The sequence below is a fragment of the Branchiostoma floridae genome, chromosome 16 (assembly GCF_000003815.2).
Source record: "Branchiostoma floridae strain S238N-H82 chromosome 16, Bfl_VNyyK, whole genome shotgun sequence".
Lineage (NCBI taxonomy): Eukaryota > Metazoa > Chordata > Leptocardii > Amphioxiformes > Branchiostomatidae > Branchiostoma > Branchiostoma floridae.
In genome coordinates this window covers 7,934,178-7,954,584 of record NC_049994.1, presented here as the reverse complement: position 1 = coordinate 7,954,584, position 20,407 = coordinate 7,934,178, and the positions used below count along the sequence as shown (strand labels likewise).

The 20,407-nt window shown below is 38.5% G+C and overlaps 1 protein-coding gene across 12 annotated transcripts in view; it reads left to right on the top strand.

The window, feature by feature from the left end:
* Positions 1-20,407, top strand: part of LOC118403213 (intersectin-1-like) — a 90,166-nt gene that overhangs the window by 63,041 nt on the left and 6,718 nt on the right. For 2 of the 12 annotated variants that reach the window (XM_035801799.1, XM_035801801.1), the window contains exons 13-21: positions 3,492-3,583; positions 6,171-6,194; positions 9,785-9,896; positions 12,463-12,465; positions 13,081-13,107; positions 13,375-13,380; positions 13,932-14,060; positions 18,053-18,184; positions 20,156-20,202. In XM_035801799.1, coding sequence (XP_035657692.1) covers positions 3,492-3,583; positions 6,171-6,194; positions 9,785-9,896; positions 12,463-12,465; positions 13,081-13,107; positions 13,375-13,380; positions 13,932-14,060; positions 18,053-18,184; positions 20,156-20,202 — 572 coding nt within the window. Of the gene's footprint in view, positions 1-3,491; positions 3,584-6,170; positions 6,195-9,784; positions 9,897-12,462; positions 12,466-13,080; positions 13,108-13,374; positions 13,381-13,931; positions 14,061-15,107; positions 15,171-18,052; positions 18,185-20,155; positions 20,203-20,407 lie in introns of all 12 variants that reach the window. The other 10 variants (XM_035801798.1, XM_035801807.1, XM_035801802.1 and 7 more) reach the window with 10 other exon arrangements.

The window sequence follows — 20,407 nt, the reverse complement described above, 5'->3', positions numbered from 1 at the left end:
AATTTTACCTGCACCACTCTGAATTTAAGTTTTGACCATACTAAAATTTTTCAGGAACCATTGCTATTTTTATTTTATAGGTGTTAACAGTCAATGCAGCTAATAACAATCCACATACACTTATATCATATGACATTTATGTATGAAACCCAGTACATGGACCAGTGCAGGTTAGATGCAGGTAGACACCAGAAATACCTGCACAGCTCCAATTTTACCTGCACTAACCTGCATATGCAGGTAGTATTTCAAGCCCTGACTGTTAATCTTCAAATGTTCACAGTGGTTATTTTTTACAATTCTAATCTCATATCTGGTATTTCCTATGTATTGCCATGGAATTGTTTCAAACGTAATCTTAGAAAAACAGGGAAAACCTCCTTTCCGCCAGGAAATTGAGTAAAAAAAAAGGAATTTACAGTATATTCTAGCCTGATAAACCATAGAGTCAACAAAAGTAAACAGACAGAAGCAAAAGAAATAAAAAGGGCTGTAGTAGAGACTCATATGAATGGAAAGTATAATTAATTTATAATGAATGGAAACAGTCTACAGGAAAATGTATTGACATGTCCTTGGTGCTGAACTTTTAAATATTCTGTCAAAAGGCAGCAACAACAGGAAGCCAGGAAAAGGAAACACTTTCTACTATAATGGCTTCAGATGGCCAAGTGGCATAAGATTGAGAGGTCTTGGGTTCAATTCCTGGAATTTCTGGCCAGATTTTCTGTATTTGCTATAGGCATTTTACAGGACTTTCCTCACTCCACCCAGGTGTAAAATTGGTACCTGACTTCAGTTGGGGAGGTAAAATGTATGTAACAGGATAGGTTTGTGCTCCTACCTTCCAATACAGTGACTTAAGCTCAACCCACTGCCTTTGTGGCCTCAAAGAAGCTTATGAGACTAACTTTATCATTTTTTTTTTCTTTTACGTCACCCACATCAACTGTCAGTACCATATATGGTCATGACTTGACACCCAACCATGTTGGAAGTAGATTTACAACAGTGATAACCCATAATGAAGTGAGTCAGATAACAGGAGAGTAAGTGCCTTTGGAGCAGCTATGATAAAAGCTCCAAGTCATGTTCTTTGACATTTGCTACTGTCTCTGATATGCAAAGAATTTATAAAGGGTTTTATTCCATTATCAAAAATTAGACAGTTCCCTATGTACTACTTGTTTTGTCGATCAGAAGGATTGGGACTTTTTCACATAACTTTTTCTAACATAATATTGCACCAATTTCGATTTGTTGGTTCACAGATTTTTTTCTTAGAATTATTAGAAATATGCTGGAAAATAAAATAATGAAAAAAAAGCCTAAGATCAGGTTGGTCACTCAGTTTTATGGAGTTGATACAGTCATTTTCATCCCTGCCATCTGCTTTTGATAATGTGAACTTAGAATGTCAGAAAAACAAGGAAAGAAACAATGAAAGAACGTTTTTGATTTGTCTTTATGCACACCAATTTCTTTCCTTGGTTTTCTGACATATATTATTATCAATGTAGGGTAGTTAGGTAGTGAGGTGCTATAATCTGTTTTGACAGAAGTGCAATATTAGAAACAGGGTGGACATATAGATCAATATACAAAATATCATTTACAAGCACCTGCATTATAGACACCAAACAATACAAATGTAGGAACACCTGTGTGACTGAGTTTGTAGATCATTATCGGGAGGACAATGAAGTAGAAAATGTTTGTAGCATCTTATATAAGATCTTATGTAATGGTGAGAGGGCAAATTTGTTTATGACTCTTTAAATATTACACATATACTATTTTTTCCCCTAAGTTCGAAAAGCATATTGTTTTTGCTTCTGATTTTCTGTCAAAAACCAAGTAGATATAGGGTGGCAGCTTTATCAATGCAGACAGTTGTATATCAGTCCAACATCAGGTACACTGATTTTTTTAAGGTCCAATTTTTCTGGACTGGTCTGAAAAAAAAAAGATTTTGTGCCGGTACATCACTGCACTACCTTTCCCCGTGCCTAGTGCAGGTCATGTCCTATTGGAAGGTGCATAAGTACATCCTGGTACCATTAGGTTGTGTATCACGTACCCTACTTGCCGTTTGAAAGCCAAGTATTGATTTTGCAATCACTGCAGCACAGTTTCTAAGGGAAAGTTCTAGGGCATATGCAGCATACAGTCTCTGTTGCCAATGTGCATCTGAAAATATATGTTTCATCTGTTGCCTCGAAAAATTGTGACAAAATGCTCCAAAATAGCCCATTGATAAGTCTACGGAATTTACAGCAGTATATCAGTATAAAATATTATATATTACATATTACAAAAATTAAGATTATGTAGCTTCAAATCTTTTGCAACAATTAAAAGGGGAAAAAATTCAGCTCCTGTAGTTCAATAATTCTAAAAGAAATATTATCAGAAATTTCCCATTTACCTTGATTCACAAAAAATGAAAATCCACATAACTGTGAACAAAAAGGGATAAATCTATTCACATCATCAAGAATTCACATGACTTATCAGCGATTAACTTCAGTCCAAAGGCTCTGAATCCGATATCCAAAATCCAATACCCAATTTTCACCATAGCGTTCCAGATCTCTAGCAACTCAAATATGTGTAGCCCACAAAAATTCATCTTTTGACCCCAAAAATTGTGTGCACATAGTGGTACTATTTCTATGTTTTTGTTTGTGTATGAATTGTCATATGAAGGTATATCAAGAAATTGATTTAATTTTGAGGCTAGGTTAGAAATCATGACCTTATTTCTATCATTTTAAAAATAAATGATGTAGGTTGAAATGGTGTCACACAAAATTGCAATAGATCTCTCCAACGATACCTTCAATTACATTTTTTTGTATCCTTCCCTATTTGGTGCCATGCATGGTAATTCAAATAAAAGATATTTCACACCTTTTGTGCCATGATGCCTCCTTTGGGACAATTAGATCTAGCTTTGCCCCGCTGTAATAGTAAAATTGACTGCGGGGAGATTTCTTATTCCATTGTGCCGCTGACAGGGTTGGACAATTCCGAATGTATAATTAATGACGCGCCACCTTGATTTTAGTCATTGCTCCATTATATTCAGGAATTTGTGGACGGTAGCGTTTTTTATTCTTGTGCTGAACCCACACCTGAGCTTTTGTTTATGCGGTATTGTTGTCTGATTCGAAACGTCATGTTGATTGCGAGGTATTTTGGGATAGAATTTTATATCTACATCTGTGACCATTTTTTTCATCACTGCTGCGTGTTATATAATTCATAGGATTGGTGAGTGCAGGTTTGCGTTGCGGGTCGCATATTGAGTTAGCTCTGCGGTCCGCCCCACTTGAGATTCAGCCCACGTACCTGTGGGGGGAAAGCGCTATATAATGCGGCCTGACAATTGATTGTATCACTCCTCCGCTCCCCATTGTACCATCAACTGTCGTCATGTTTCCCTGACTGACAGCTCGTCTCTCCCTTCTCTCACCTCCGACATGCAGGAATTATGAAACAAGGCGTCCGATGTAAAAACTGCAGGATGAACGTGCACCACAAATGTCAAGACAGCGTCCCCTCGTGTACCGGACAAGCGGTAAGACGGCCTGTGTTTTCTCTCTCATGCATTTGCATATCTTTGAACATCCATTTGCAACAGCAATCACATAGAAATTCCTCCATTACACCGCCTGACGATGATTTTGCAGGCAGATGTGTAGTGTATCACTAACACAGGGAATCTGCTGAAAAATCTAAACTATCCGTATGATATTCACATCTTCATCTACAACATCATCTCCAAACAATAGTGTATGTATGAATAATACACTTGCCATATATAACATCAACGTGGTATGAATACTGTTTGAGTTTGAATCTTGTAGAGGAATTTTGCCTCAAATTAACTTGCAGTTTGGAGATTCTGCAACAAGATTGTTTATGCAAGGGGCCCGAAATCATTCATACTTTCTATTCAAATAGCTTCTCTAATGGTTTTTCCTGTGAGAGGATTTTATATGACCCAAAATCCTCCCTACGTGTCCTCATCAGGGCATCATTCCCTAATCTGCACTTGATATTGCCTTTCACAGGCGGATTAACACCAAAATCATAAGCCAAGTACACGCCCTCTAGGGCATTGCCAGCACAGATTACATTATCTACCCGGGGCATTAAATCCACTTAGTGCAGCACGGAGATTTCGGGTGCAAATGCTGAGTTGTTGGTGAATGCATTTTGTATTCTGAAATTTTTGCAATTCGTATGGAAATTTATCACCAACAATAAGCGTAATGGTAAAATGGCTATGGAGATGATTTAGCCTACATTCTGACATTTTTTAAAAAGACATTAAACAACCTATAATATTTCACCATAAATGAACTACTGAAAACAATAATACTTAGTATTCACTGTAAATTGTACATTTGAACATTCTTCCTTGTTACGTTTAGACAGATTTTTGTTGTAATTTTGAAGGAGATATTTGGTTCTTGTTGGTAACTTGAACGTGAGGCCCTATTGGGTGTTATCTGTTCTGCATGAGACAAGCCAGATTGCGATAGTCTCCCTGTCATTATGTAATCGTAGTCTCTGCCATTTGTTACTGTCAGAAGATGAACGGTCGTAAACGTACATACACATCAAAGAACAGCTCCTCTTGTTTCATTACAACTGTTTAGTTACACATCTTAAAAGAAATCACAGATTCACATAATTTACATTCATATAAACACAGCCCTAGAATACATAGAATTTCAGAAGCATCAGAGACTTCTATTCTATACGGGAAGTCAGAAAGTGGTGTACGTCAATAGGGATCTATTTTTAAAAAAAGAAAGGTTCTACGAGATCAAAAGGGGACAGAAAATAGGTCACTTAACCATTCTTGTCTGTCCGAGTCTATCAATCAATTAGTTTTGGCTGGCTGCTTTGTATTTGATCTGAAGGTTTTATTGCCAGGGAGCTAGAGCTGTCATCTGCTTCCAAGGTGTTATGAGTCTTGGAATGTTGCCTTATAAGGCCACACTAATTTAAACTTTTGATTCACAAACAGCTGTGTTTAGCTTAAGATTTTGGTCTGCTCCACTCATTGTTGGGAAGAAATTTTATCCATTGCATTGACCATGTTTAATGGCTGAGGCATTGCAACAAAAAGTGCAAAATTCTATTCAACTGGAAATTTACAAGCAGGTTTGTTCATTTTTGTTGTTAGCTTTGGCTTTGTTGTTTCATACTTGAAAAAAACATATTTCATGTCATAAATTTCAGAATTTTTGGACAAACCAGACAAAATCTATGTCAAACCCAACAAGCAAACTTCCATTGAAGGCTGGAGGGATGGGTCAATCAATTAAGTCCAGCCCAGCCTTCTGTATTCAGGATGTCCTTAAGCTGAGATTTTACAGAAAGCTGTCTGAGAAACAAGCAATTATATTGGTGTGCATGGCTCAATATGGGCTTGACCAATGTTGTAGAAAACTAAGGGCTGGGTAAGAGCAATGCTGTTCATCTTTCTATGCACCATTTACTACTGTGTTCACACATCAGAATCTTTATTGCATCACATTGTATTGCATTTTTTGCCCCTTATTTTTTCACACATTTCCTGACTTTTTACACCAATCAGGGTTGTCAACTGTCATTGGATTCAGCTGTACTTCAAATTTCATAATGGCTAATGTAGTATCATTAGCTTTCCTCAACACTATCATTAACAATCCTTTATTGGCTGAAAATATTGAGAACTGAAATATTGTAACCAAAATTAATAGCTTATTTCGTACCATGTATACAATGTACATGTATTTTCTTGGTCCAATCAACCCCTGTATAAAGTTGAAAGATTTTCGACTAACTCAACTTGCATTCGGAAGGTTGGAATTTGAAGGTTAGACTTGAAAAATAGCACATACTACTTTCTCTGCTTAGCAATTGGCATTTCATTAGAATGGGTGTGAGAGTTTAACACACTCTTGTACCAATGGACTACAGGAAAACTATTTATCCCCCTACTATAGGGGTCTGTGTGGCCCATGGACTATAAAAACAGAAATGGGCACTGTCCCTATACACCAAAAGTTGTAGGACATTTTTAAACGTTTTTGAAAGCTTGTTGACAACCCTGATTCTTCAAATACTCTACTTGCTTTCCTCTCATGGCTCTCTTCTCATGTCTACAGCCTCCGTCACCAGCTGACCATGAGGTATGGTATTCACATGTCATCATCCTATCATCTTTTTACACTAGCCTGGTATCCGTTCTACTAGCCTGGCAGGGTTGTAGCTAACACCGGTCCTTCAATCCTTTGAAGGAATTTTGCAGCTGTGGACGGAAATTTTTTTTCCCCATTCCGTCCGCTGTGAGCAAAATTTAATCCTCAAAATGCAGGAAATGGCATTTCAGAGGGTCTAAATTTCAAAATTTTCCTTGGGCACATGCTGCGCCAAAGCCATTCAAATCGAGGGGACGGAAAATGATTTCTGGCTGGCTACAACCCTGTAGCCTGGTATCCGTACTCTTCTAGCCCAGGTTTGCTCCTTTGATTGCATCTACTCAGAACAGTCCGGCATCCCAACAGTTTGTTTACGATGGTTAGACATTCAGGTCAACAAATTTAAAAGCAATTCAATCTCCACAACTGCGGAAATTTACCTCCGAACATTTCAAGTTACATCCATCCGTCTTCTTCAGCGTCACTAAAATGAACTGACAGAATAATTGGACACAAGCACATCTAACTGGAAAACTGGGTGAACATGTCAAAGTCACTAACTCGGGAGGCATGCAGATGTCACTAATATGTAAATCATGTTTAGATGGATTTAGAAACAATTGGCTTTTAGAACTTTTTATATAAGATTGCTACATAGGAGGGATTTATAATTTACAGTTTCCTTGTCATGGCATGGCAGTTTCCTTGTAACAGAATGGCAACTGGGTTTGAATTTAGGCATCGGGAGGTTTGACTCATGTTACACAGCTTCTGCAAAAGACTTAAAATAAATTCCTAAAATACTGTAAGATGTTTGGACCAAATGTTTTGATAAGGACAGTTGACAGGCTGCAGAGAACTGTTGTGGGGCTCTGATCCGTTGATGTGCCACAAATTTTGTGCCCTTGGAAATTGCACCGTGCATGACTTTCCTCGCTTCACCCAAGTGGAATGAAGAACCAAGCTTTGGTTAGAACTGTCCCTCGGATAAGGCGCTAAATGGAGGTTCCACACTTCAAGCATGTTCATGAACCCACCACAGTCACCGAAAAGAGTTTGGGTCCTCCCAGTGTCATTAGTTCAAAACTTTCTGTCATACTGCCACACCTTGGGTTTTTGTGTATTGAGGTCACCTGAGTTAGCACTGTGTAGCAGCTGCTCCACACCTTATGATTCACGCCTATTTACTGTAAGCTCCTTGCAATTCAGTACCAGCGATTAGAGAGTAGTTGGCCTGCCAAATAATAAAAAAGAAAAAGAGAAGCAACCATTGGAACAAACCAAAGGTAGAATATTTGGAAGGATACCAGGCTACAGCTTACCATTGCTCAAGTTGGTATTTATGATTGCACATGTCACCTTCATGGCATTTTTGTTATATAAACCATATCGTCACATATCATCATTTATCACATTAAGTGATGAAACCATGGCCTACTTTCATATCATGCTGTCATATTTCAGATGCTGTTATATATGAGTGAATTATAGTTGCTAGAAATGGCTAGTAACTATTATTTCGATTCATTCATTCTCACTGGAGTTAACTTGTAATTTGGTTGAGGTCTAGTAGTATAGGACTTACTTAACTTTATTTTGGTTGAACTTCCCCTCAATATCGGAGTGGAAAGAGTAGTGTTTTAAAGTTGAAACAACGGTGGAACGCTAAATCTGTTTTGTGGTGTGTATTGCAAATGCATGATCAGGGCACTGCGAAAAGTGGAAAAATGGAATCACCATTGTGACAAATCATTCATTGGTCCATAAACCAATCCTGACCAGTGGTTGGCATCACTATTTATAAGCCGTCATGGTTCTCCCGCCATTCTATGAAAGATGGGCGTCTCTCAGGCCTCGTCCCCTCGTATGTGTATCTTGTCCGGTTTGGTTCATATTTACAAACTATAACGTTAGATGCCTTTTATGGAATACACAATCGTTGAAAGATACTGGTATCCGATTTTTTTCTGCCTAGATCCATAGCCAATAAATATTTGGTTCCATTTGTAGCTACTAAGCACACTGAAGGTTAAACCTGTCCTGTCCTTGGTGCTGAAATAAGTGCTATTCTGCCATTGAGAAGGGATATTCATAGCTAAAGCTAAACTAAAGTTGCCATGCATCACATTGTGATGCGTAGGCCCGGCACCCATCTCCGTTTTTAAGCCCTGGGGTCACACATATATAGATATTCAGAGCATTTAGCCTTTCTATACAGTTACAGAAGTTTCTTTGCAAAAATCATCTTCAAACCAAGAAAATGGAAAAAAAAATCTTATTCAGTACTCAACACTTTAACATCTCCTTTAATGTTCTCATTAGAAATGCACTTCAAATCTTGGAATGTCTTTGCAGTTTTCGCAATGACCTTTCCATGGTGAATCCATGACAACTCAAATTATCTATGTATTTCAGATGTATTGAAACTTTGCTACAGGATTTTTTAAAACAACAAACTTTAAACACTTCAAAAATGCCCATTCCACTTCTACCACAAAATCTCTCCAGAAGTAAACCAATTCACAGTATCTTTTAAGCTGCTCTTAGTGTGAGACCTGAAGTGCATTGCCCCATGTGTCCCTGAGGATGGGTACGAAATAAAACTGTCCCTCCTGAGTTCTCACACGATAGGCCAAATGCTTCTTCATACCTTATGAAATTTTCATGTTCACGTTTGTGACATACTGCGCCGTAAAGGACCATGAAATAAGATGGGGCAGCATGCGCAATATGAAATAGACATTATCATGTCATACCTGAGCTGGAATACTGGACCATATAGATATTGCGTACCGGCCTATATTTTACAGTATATCCCGACAGTATATTTTACAGTATATCCCGACTTCGACTTCAATCAAATGATGCAAACACACATTACTTGCACCACTGTCAAGAATTCGAATACTTCATTGGACATTGACATTGCTGCTATTACAATTTCTTGACAACACCGATAGATAAAGGACATTAAAGCAAGTTGAGCACATAACACAACATCTGCTTGGAGAAAAACATGGATAGAAATGCCCACAAAAGGCAATGACATTAATGACCGGTTCCACAATTCCAAGAAGATAGGGGTGTTTTCTTAAATATACAGTGACTGTAACATATCATATAAAAACTTCTACTTTGTAAGAAAGCCACAATGTGCATCATCTAGCGTATAATAGTATACTAGCAGACAAAATGCGTCACCACATAAAAATGCATCAAAGGGTTTGTGAGTTATAGCTGTAACTGTATGGACATGAACAACTACAATACTTCCTTCAAAAGTTGCTCCCCCTTCTCCCACCCAGGATGTGATGATGTGATTTAGATCAACATGGCCCAAAACCCTATCATACCCTATTGCAGTACGCAGAAGATTGGAATAGATCTCTTTCCAGTTATGGAGGCCATGTTGGATTTCCCAGAGTCATGCACCAAAACGAGGCTGCAGTTGGGCATTCTCCAATGTAGCAGGTATTGCAGACATGAGTATGCCCTAGGAAATTCAACATGGCCGCTGTAACTGGAAAGAGGTCAATTGACTGGTGCTTAACAGTCACTACATTTTGTTGTTTGTTTTCCAGCCTGGGCAAGGGAAGGGGTTACGGAGACAAAAAAGTAGCTCCGACATCGACTACAAGGCACGGCTGGCCTTCGGCAAAGATGGTCCCCCCTCCACCACACTAAGCTCTGTAGGTATGAACCGGACATTTGCTTCTTTTACCTTCTTACTCTTTATTGTATATTTGAGAGCTTACAGCATTTTGTATAAGCTGGGGCATGGTTTGAACTATGCATGTGCTAGGTCAAAGATGAAGGCCCCTATGCTGTAAACAGTTCTTGTTTAGACCATCGTTGATACATGCCTGGATGTTTTCTTTGTCACAGGGGCCTTCAACTTTTCATGGTATCCATAATCCATCACACTACACATGTGCAATTTAAACTATGGTCTAGCTTATAACTGATGACAATAGAAGCTTTTCTAACAATTCCAACTCTAGACATGGGTGGTATCTAAATGTGGAAAATAAGCAGCTTAAAAGGTTTCTTATGGAGTGTCAAGTAGCTCTTAAAGGTTTATATGGAGTGTTATCATAATACATGCATCAGTATTCTATAGAATTCATTTTATATACTATTATTAGTTACATACATTTTGTATGTTATAGGGTTTGACAAAAGAAGAGATCACTTTTTACTTAATACTTCCACTGCAGCTAGATTATTGATGAAGCTATCAAAAACAGAAATGTTAAATGCTTTATTGAAATACACAATTTTATGATTAGCATTATCCTAAGCAATCTTTTCTATATCATCATAAATCTATTTCATACAAAATTATTTGATTTGCATGTGCTTGATACAAAATTTTACAAAATGTACATAATACAATTATCATCCGGTACACTTACAAATGTGTAAAAGTTAGTAAACCTTACATTTTCTTCAAACACATTGAAGACTGCGACACAGATTCTTAACATTATATAATTACTTATTAGGAAGATTATACAATAAATCAATGCAGTAATTTCTGAACCATGTCTTTTTCCCTCCTGAATGGCCTATACCACTCTGTAATTTGCCTCCTTTACAGAAGGTAAAATTCTGAGCCCTTCTTATGTCTGTACCCACTCTGTGTGAACAGACTCAGAGAAAACACAACGGAGGCCAATACTGGGGACATCAGTACCAGAAAAACATCACGGTTGCAATAGAAAGACAGACATAAAATGCCACTTTCATATATGAGAAAACCCCAGTCTAGGCCTCTTTCTACCAACCACGCCCCTCTATCTGTGGTTGAATGTTGTGTGTGACCACACCAGCATGCACACCTGTAGAAATGTCCAACTCTCTTGGTTTTCTTCTTGTGTCCATCTGTCCTACGTGGTGTCCAGGTCTACCTGTGTTCCTTAGAACTCTCTAACACGTGTACCTCACCTGTTTCACCTGTATAGGATAGTATAGTATGTGTAGAACTCATTGAATATACATGTAAATTACATGGTTAGACCACCATAGTTTGATAGTCTAACAAAACAGTCGTTAGTTTTTTATTGCATGGCCCCATTTTCTCTTCAGCAGTTTTTGGCTACACCTTAGGGGCTGGGCCTTTATTTTCTCTTTTAGTTGTCTTAGTTGGTCACTTTCCTTTGTCAGCATTTTGTTATAAACATGAAGATTCCCTATCTAATGAATGGAGTGTTTTTTTAATTGTACTAACTTTTTCCTAGATTTCTAGGCCACACCAATTTATATCTGTGTTTCTCATACATTTTTGTTGAAAATAGCCAGCTTATGTCATAAAAGTAGATAGCAGGGAGGTGCAAAACATAAATCATGATTGACATTATGATTGACAGTCTTCACTCCATAAAACTGAGTGCACAAAAAGTATAAACTTATTCCTCAGGTTTGTTTTATCATGTTTTGTTTTTCAAGTTAGGCATATCATGTTTAGATCTGAGAAGCAACAAACTGAATTGGAGTGGCCGTACATATGTACATTGTATCAATTAGATGATAGAGAAACACTCATGTACCCCTGTGCGCACCTCACTGAAAAAAGGCTCATCACAAGAGCCTTGTCTCCACCCACCCCCTGGTAGTACTGAGTATTACCCTTGCATGAGGATGCAGAAACTTGCTTATGGCTCTTTGTCATTGAAATGTGCAGTTTTGAAAAGAGCAGTGCTATCACAAGAAATGCTATCATATCAGCTCATTTTTCAGTCAAACCTACCTGATTGTTGAGGAAAATTCCTTTATCAATGATTCCCCAAAAATGACAGCATTTCCACATTAATTTTCAATGAGAACGGAGCCTTATGAGCACTCACTTCAAAAGAGCACTTGACTGCTTTGACTGGACTGTCTATAATGTGCAATGGTGGGGGAAGGCTTCCAATGTTATTGATCAAATAAGTTGAGTGTCTTGTTTTCCATGCAATTAATTATATGGCAGTTATCAAATTGATATGCATTGTCCAAAGACATTTTACAGATTGATGATAACTAATTACAGAATGAGATTTTCTTAGAATCATTCCTAAGAAAAGTGCTCAAAATGTAGCTCTGGAATTTGATGGCCAAATGAACAACAGATAAAAAAGAGAAAATAGTGATCTAGCACATTTCCCCACCATTGTGATAACGATTGTGGTATGATTGCAATAAGAACAATGTTGCCAAAGTGTCATTTTTCCTCCAAACTTTGCCTACTGTCTGGACCCTGCCTTCTTCAACTTGGCAGAAAGTGAGTAATTCTTTTTATTTATTTAATTTGTTTCAAGCAATTTCAATCACTTACTCAAGCAATTGGATAAAATATGGAAATGTTCAGACATTTTTCAAGTTTTAGCCAATAACTATTGCTTATAAAGTAACTGTTAACCTGCAAATATTGCTAGATTTTCTGTAATTTATATCATTTGTGAATTAGTATACTATCAGGTATAGAAATTTATTACCATGATGTCTGTCTTATGTCTTTCCTTTTGAATGGTTGTATATCATAAACTGTTTCTGAAATATCATTTTCGAAAATTCAGCACTTTTGGTCAGAAATCTCTAGAATGTCCAACATAGTCATGTATGCTTAGCATGACTTTTTTTTAAATATTGTTATGCATGAATATTTTAAAGTTTTTATATAGTAAGTTAGTTTAGACTAGTACCATTATCATGATAGTATCTGAGTTTGAAATAGTTTGTGCAACTCAGGTCAATTAGTCTATTTCGAACTGTATCGTGCCTAAACAATTCGGTTCCACGCTTCTCTATATCATTATCACCATCATCAATTCATTCATGTCTGTGGTTTTCATAGTTACCTTTTCCCTTCTCATTCATTTTCCATGCACATGGCCAGACCCAAGTATAGACGGGGAGGGGGAAGGTCAGTTTTTACTTTTTCATCGACCATCATTCAGCATTTCACATCTGCACACCCTTCCTTCTTCACTGTGATATGTTGGGAAATTTATTGTTTGAATATTAATACTATGTCTTCTCTTGAATATGTCCTCTCGTGAAGAAAATAGAGATGTAACAAATTTGTAACATCTTTTTTCTTCCTGCATTATTTTACATAATTCAAAACATGTACAACATATCATTTTATGACACTTGGCTCTTTTCTCTTTCATGTGTGGCTGCTATAAAGAGCAAGGTTAGCTAAAAAATATGATGAACTTTCATGCCTATAAGACAAATTCATATTCTAATTGATCCAGCATCCAGTCCACTGAAGTTTTCCATTTTATTTTTTCAGAACAGTCCAGCAAAAAATACTGATTTTGTACCAGTACCATAATGATTGTACTGGTCCCCACCCTAGTCACTCAGTATTATCCACATTGATAGAAAGTTGAGAAGGTAGCCATCTTTGATTTGAAATGACTCTGTTATAGACATGACAGTCTGTTTGAGTCAGGTAGAAAATTGGACCTTTTTAATGCTCGTAGTGAAGACAAATAAAACAAGGAAATAGAATCACCTTATATCTGATCTGAGTCATTTTATAGGTTTTACTGATGAACATTTGTAAAAGAAAGTTCTACATTTTACAATACATTATACCACAACTAAATGTAACCACTACGTCAATGATAAGTATCGATGTAGAATATTTTAAATCTATTGAAATGGCACACAGTGTGACAATAGCCTATTGTTGGCTTAAAGAAGACAGACTTTTTAAACTTGACCTTGTGACCTCAGGTGAAGGAGGACTTGACCCGGTGTTTCACTCTCTACAAGTTGCCAAGATGATCTCAGCAGCCAATAGGAAGGGGATCTCCACCTCCAATCCCGCCAGTCCCAAGGCCAGGCGAAGTGGTACGTCGACAGGTTAGTTAGGAACCCCTGAAGCCCCTGTCACACGTTCAGCGACCTCTCCAAAACTTTGCTCCCCCACTCCCCAACCAAGGTCAGTGCTGGGTTGGGAGTAGTCAGGACTGTCGTAAAATCAAACATCTGATTATTTTCTACCGTGCAAACCGGTGGCCAATTATCGATATCCCAGCGATAATGAGCCAACTCCATGCTGATCTAGACTCCACCCCAATGTGCAACTGCATGCATACAAACGTGTGCACAGCGTGCTTTCGGTTGTCTACAATCATGAAATTGTAATATAGTACGATTACGGTACTTTACATAATACATTCTAGCTCCAGTTAATTGCTCCCTTGATAGCATAGAAGACTTTCCCAAATTTGAATTTTTTTTTTTTCAAAATTTATCTGATGGCAACCTTGACAGCCATTACTCCCAGCCATAGGTGACCTTGGTTTGGAGGAGGTCAGGAGGCCATGGTTGGCTATGTGTGACAGGGGCTTTAAACTAAATGGATATGACACCTGTCTCCTTACTTGGTACCCAGTACAAAATATCTGTGTCATGAAAATAGGATGACACATGTACATTGTATATGTACACTGAACTTCCTCAAATCCCCATATTACACAAATGAAAGTTATTCCTGATGCCAATTTGTCAAAAACATTTTTCTGGCAATTTAAATTTTTTTTCTTCTGGAAAGCAAAATTTCATTCTTAGAAAGATATTTCACAGAATTGGTAAATAAATTGTGCATTTTAGTTGTTTTTCATCCGTCGATGGCTTAGGATCTTTGTTTTCTTTAACTTCTAATATTGGAAATTGCCAAATTTATACTCTCACGAAGGACAAAACAAGGAATCTGATTCTCTTTTTAGTGTAATTATTGCTTTTTTTTAAAAACTCCCTAAATAGAAGACCTTCAATGTATTGCCTCCCCCTCGCCGAAACATTGGCATCGGTTGTTAACAACATTTTCTAATTCTTACCTACCTACCAGTTGATGTTTCAATGCGATCTCAAAACGTACAACAGTTGTTGCATTACCTTCCCCAGCCCAGAGGCCAACCTCACTGTTCAAATCTGGCAGTTCAGGTGATTCTGCAGCGGCCAAACCGGGTAATATAAGTGTGATCCCCAACTTTTGGCAACATCCAGCTCTCAATAACCTTCTCCAAAGCTGCCAAGATCCCTGTTTTTTGCTTACACGCTTTTTTGACAGCAATGACGCTGCATGTGTCCGACTTATGGCGTGGTCACGTTCGTCGTAGGCCGTCGTACGATTTTTAAGCAGGCTGGGACAAAATCAATCACCGATAATCAAAATGATTCCTAGCTTTTTCCAAAAATTATCATGAAAGCTCATCTGTGTCAGTATTGTGTAACTTTCTTTGAACACAAAGGTATACACGGATCAAATTTCCAATGGCCACTGTTGCCTTCTTCGGATTAATAATGACTCACTCCAGAGTGACTTCTGGACATCCATATTGAATCTACGGGCCATACCATCTCACTGGATGAAGTCAGAATACTGAAAAGAACTACTTTGTAAGAAGTATAAAGGAGGCCAGAAACATCAGGGCACTCCAGCCATCACTAAACTGAGACAGTGGGCCCTATAATCTACCTGGGATGTTTGACGAATTGCTGACGTTATGTATCCGCAAGATTGCGTGTTAACAAGATCACGTCACTCCGCAACTTTACGTCATCACTTCAGAACGCAATGACCTTTAAAAAGGCAACAGTGGTCATCAAAAATCCGTGTATACCTTTGTGTTGCAATAAAGTTTAGCATTGTACGTATACAGCCTTTTCGGTGGTGTCACAAATGACTGCATGACAGTCCCAAAAATTGCCTTGGCTTGAAATCGTACGGCGATGGTACGACAGAGGTGACCAGGCTGCTAACATTTGCCCAAGTTTGTTGGCCCGATTAATTGCTACTAGGTGTTGGCATTTACAAATTTTTACTCGTGTGCTCATTTGGGTGAAGCTACACCGAGTATGTTTGGTACTGAATGTACAATGGAATAGTTATTATGGACAGTACCTTTAGTCTTTTATGACTTTTGTCTAAGTTCTTGTGTTTTCAAGATACTGAAAATAGAATCATCATGAAACTAAAAGTTAAATGTTGTTTGGGTCAAAGTCTTTATTTGTCAGGAGTTATTATCAATATGATAACAGTTAGCGTAATTTTCTCCTTGTCTTATTCTCTTTATTATCCTTTCTTGAATAACTTAATAAAGTGAATATCATTGAGTGTACAGCTTGATTTGTTACCCATTACCTCCACATTCCTTTTTCTATGACAATGAAATAAACAATGAACAATGTAGTTTTCTAGAAAAAATTAAACTGTATGACAATTTCCAGTTACCGTTAAAGTACAAATGAAAACTTTGGGTGAGACTGGCTTGAGTTACTTCACCAGGAAAATATCCATGGTGCATTTGTGAAAGTTGCTATTGCTCAGTAACTCTAGTTCACCTTTATTTGTGACGTTACCAATATTCATGTTTTTAAGAATATTATTTAGGGCTATCAAGTCACCAGATGGTGGTTTCAAACTGCAATAATTTGAAAGTATTGCAATTTGAAAACCCAATCTGCAAACTTCAACAATCCCAGGCCTATAAATCACCTGGTGTTTTGAAAACAGTGGGTATGCAAAATGCGGATAAAGGTGAACTAGAGTTTTTCATCATGTGTGCAAAATGTGCAATTTTTTTCCGTCAGATTTTTAAGTACTGTAATTGCTATCCTGTAGAAAAATGCCTGCTTGAGGCAATCACTGAGATTCTAATTTTTGTAGTGCAATATAGAGTAAGAACTTACGCTTGTGTGTTGTGATCTGTACATGTCTTGTCTAATGTCATTGTCTTCCTGTGTCGTGTTGTTTTGTGTCGTGTTGTATCAATGTGACAGTCTTGTTGTTGAAGAAAGTAGCATAAAGAACCACACAATCACCCTTTTATAATTCATGTCTGTTCCAACATAATCATGTGTCCCAAGAAGATCTGATATCAATAAGAGCTTGCAACTTTGATGTTTCCTGCTTTAATTTAACATTTATATTTAAGGTACTAAAAGCTGCCCCAAGGCTTAATTCCTTGGACCATGAACAGAAATTATTCCCGTTAATAATATGCTATGGTCACAACTGTATCAAGGGGCCCCACTGGGTAGTTTACAGCCTTCCAGGCACGCCCCCTACGTAGCCCCGTGGGACACCCTGCAGTTCCCAAGCTATTTTGGGGCATGGTGGGGACCTAGATTTTTAAAAATCAACCTGGGACCCGGTGACAAATAGACACTGTAACCTATAACTGTGACATCACTGAACTATGAGAGGTGTCCTCCGTCAGACAACCAGGACAAATTTGTGAGGGTCTGCATGGGGGGACTCAACCGAGCTATACGCTGAGTTCAGATGAAGACTCTCCATATAACGTTACATAGTATCAAGGAAGGCGATTACGGAAAATTTGGTTGCCTTGCTACAAATTACATGAAAAAGACAACTTTTCCTACCAATGAGAGATCAAAATAGGCTGCCCTGTGGATAACAGCATGCATACATGTACCCCCCCTATGTGGTGTCAGGTTTAGAGCCTCTATGGGCACTAAGCAGTTGTGACCCTAACAAAAAATTAACACTACAATGAGTTGCCATTCCTTTTTCTACGTCTGCTATTTCTCTTTCAAAGAAAATGTTTTACCTTCCTAACTTAATATTGACTACTGAAGATACAAAATGTAGTACTTTTTGCCAAAGAGATATCCTAACCAGTGCTTGACAATTTATAAAGGATATCGTTAGTGGTTGTTTGTGTTTTCTACATTTTCATCACTTTTCTCCAACTACAAACTAATCATTGCTGCCAGCTTTCATAACTTGCTTCTTCCCTCTAACTTGCTGGCCTTCTTTCCTCTCTCTGCCTCTATCTGCTAACCATCTTACGCCGGCGTCTTGCCTGGTATACCGTCCTCAGCTGCCTTATCCACTGTAGGGAGAGCGCAGAGCAGTCCCGTGAAAACTGACAACGCAGCGAAACCCGTGGTGGATGACAAGCTGAAGGCACAGCCACAGAAAGGGCAGTCTGATCCTGGGAGTGGTGGAGACAGTAAGCGATAATTTTTCAGTGCATTGCTGCCACCTAGTGTTTGTTTGCAGTACTGCAAAACCTGGAAGAATAGTTGGAATCTGATGGGTTATGATGAAGTTTATTTATTTGACAATTGTACACTTAGATGTAGTATCAAAATGTTGCAAATATACAAAAGTGACGGTCTCCTCTGTCAGCACTGGAACACCGGTGCTGAAGTGGTCGTCAGCACTGGAAGTCCAGTGCTGAGCCGGCGTCAGCACTGGAAATCCAGTGCTGAGGCAGCTTCAGCACTCGAAGCCCTCCTGTCAGCACTGGAAACCGAGTGCTGAGACTACAATTAGCACTGGATTTCCAGTGCTGAGGACATTTCAGCTCTGGAAATCCAGTGCTGACAAATATTCTGCACTGGAAACCGAGTATAAAATGTATAAAGTTGGTGAATGGACAACTGTATTATACAATGTTTTTTAAATGATGCTTCTTTGCCGCACAAGCAGAATGTGTCGTCCACCTGTAACTACCTATTCTTTGTAATAAAAAAAAACAAGCGATCTCTTTACCACACAGATAGACCAACTGTTAGTTGTCTAACTCTGACTACCTATTGTTTTTTAAATTATGCTACTTTGCCGCACAAGCAGAATGTGTCGTCCACCTGTAACTAACTACCTATTCTTTGTAAAAAAAAAAACAAGCGACCTCTTTGCCACACAGATAGACCAACTGTTAGTTGTCTAACTCTGACTACCTATTGTTTTTTAAATGATGCTACTTTGCCGCACAAGCAGATTGTGTCGTCCACCTGTAACTACCTATTCTTTGTAAAAAAAAGCGACCTAGATAGACCAACTGTTAGTTGTCTAACTCTGACTACTAGTACCTATTGCTTTTTAAATGATGCTACTTTGCCGCACAAGCAGATTGTGTCGTCCACCTGTAACTACCTATTCTTTGTAAAAAAAAAAAAAAAGCGATCTCTTTACCACACAGATAGACCAACTGTTAGTTGTCTACCTCTGACTAAAAAGATACTACTTTGCCACAAGTATAGAATATGTGATTTGTTGATTTAAAATTTTCGTATCAATTGACCAAAAGAAAAGAAACTTGAGTGCCATTAACTGTATACACAATTAACAATATCACAAGTGTCTACTCTAGTCTGCTAGTAAAAGCTAGTGCCACGCAAGATCTGCTTGGAGATTAAATAACACGCACAGATATACCTAAGTCTGAAGGAAATAACTCAGACAGCCGTACGGACGCATGCTACTAGTACACGAATATTACGTTCAGCACTGGAACGTTCCAGTGCTTTATAAACGTCAGCACTGGAAGCCCAGAGCTGAAGTTTTTACAGCACTGGTCTCCCAGTGCTGAAAAGTTCCCGAGCACTGGTAAATCCAGTGCTGAACCCGTTACTTTTGTATATCAGCACTCGGTTCCAGTGCTGACGGCGGTTTCAGCACTGGGTAACCAGTGCTGAATGACCTCTGCCGCGAGTTCAGCACTGGTACCCGAGTGCTGACGGCAGTTCAGCACTGGAAAACCAGTGCTCGGAGAAGTTCAGCACTGGAAATCCAGTGCTCGCATTGGGTTCAGCACTGGAGTTCCAGTGCTGAGGGAGCTTCAGCACTCGAACAAGGCCGTTCAGCACTGGAAAACCAGTGCTGACGTTTCTTCAGCACTGGAAAACCAGTGCTGAGGCCGATTCGACCCATTGATTCAGCACTGGAACACCAGTGCGGAACCCGTTACTTTTGTATACTTGCCAAAATGTTGAAGGCCGTTGCCTCAAAAGGGAAAAAGAACCTTTGGTAACAAGTAGGCATGCCTGTATTTAACACAGTATTCTATGTCTGACTGAAAGAAATAACTATGGACAAACATATTACATTTTAGTGGGTGTTGTTAGCTTTACAAAGCAAAAATTTGAAATGCAATGAAATATAAAGTAACATTTTGAATGTCTGTTTTTTCCCCCAGCATCCAAGTCCAATGGCAAGGTGGTATCTACCGGCACAGCTGTAATGGTGAGTAGTATTCCTGTGGAATAATTTGCCTTAGATATCACACCAGAGTTTCTATTACAATTTCGTGGGGGGGGGGGGAGGGGGGGCGGAAACTCAGGTGTACGATTCCGCCAGGAAATTAGTAGGATGCAAAACTTAATCATTACATTGCTGCTTCACAATGGACTTGTTGGAACCATCTGTTACCTCTTTATTTGATGTATGA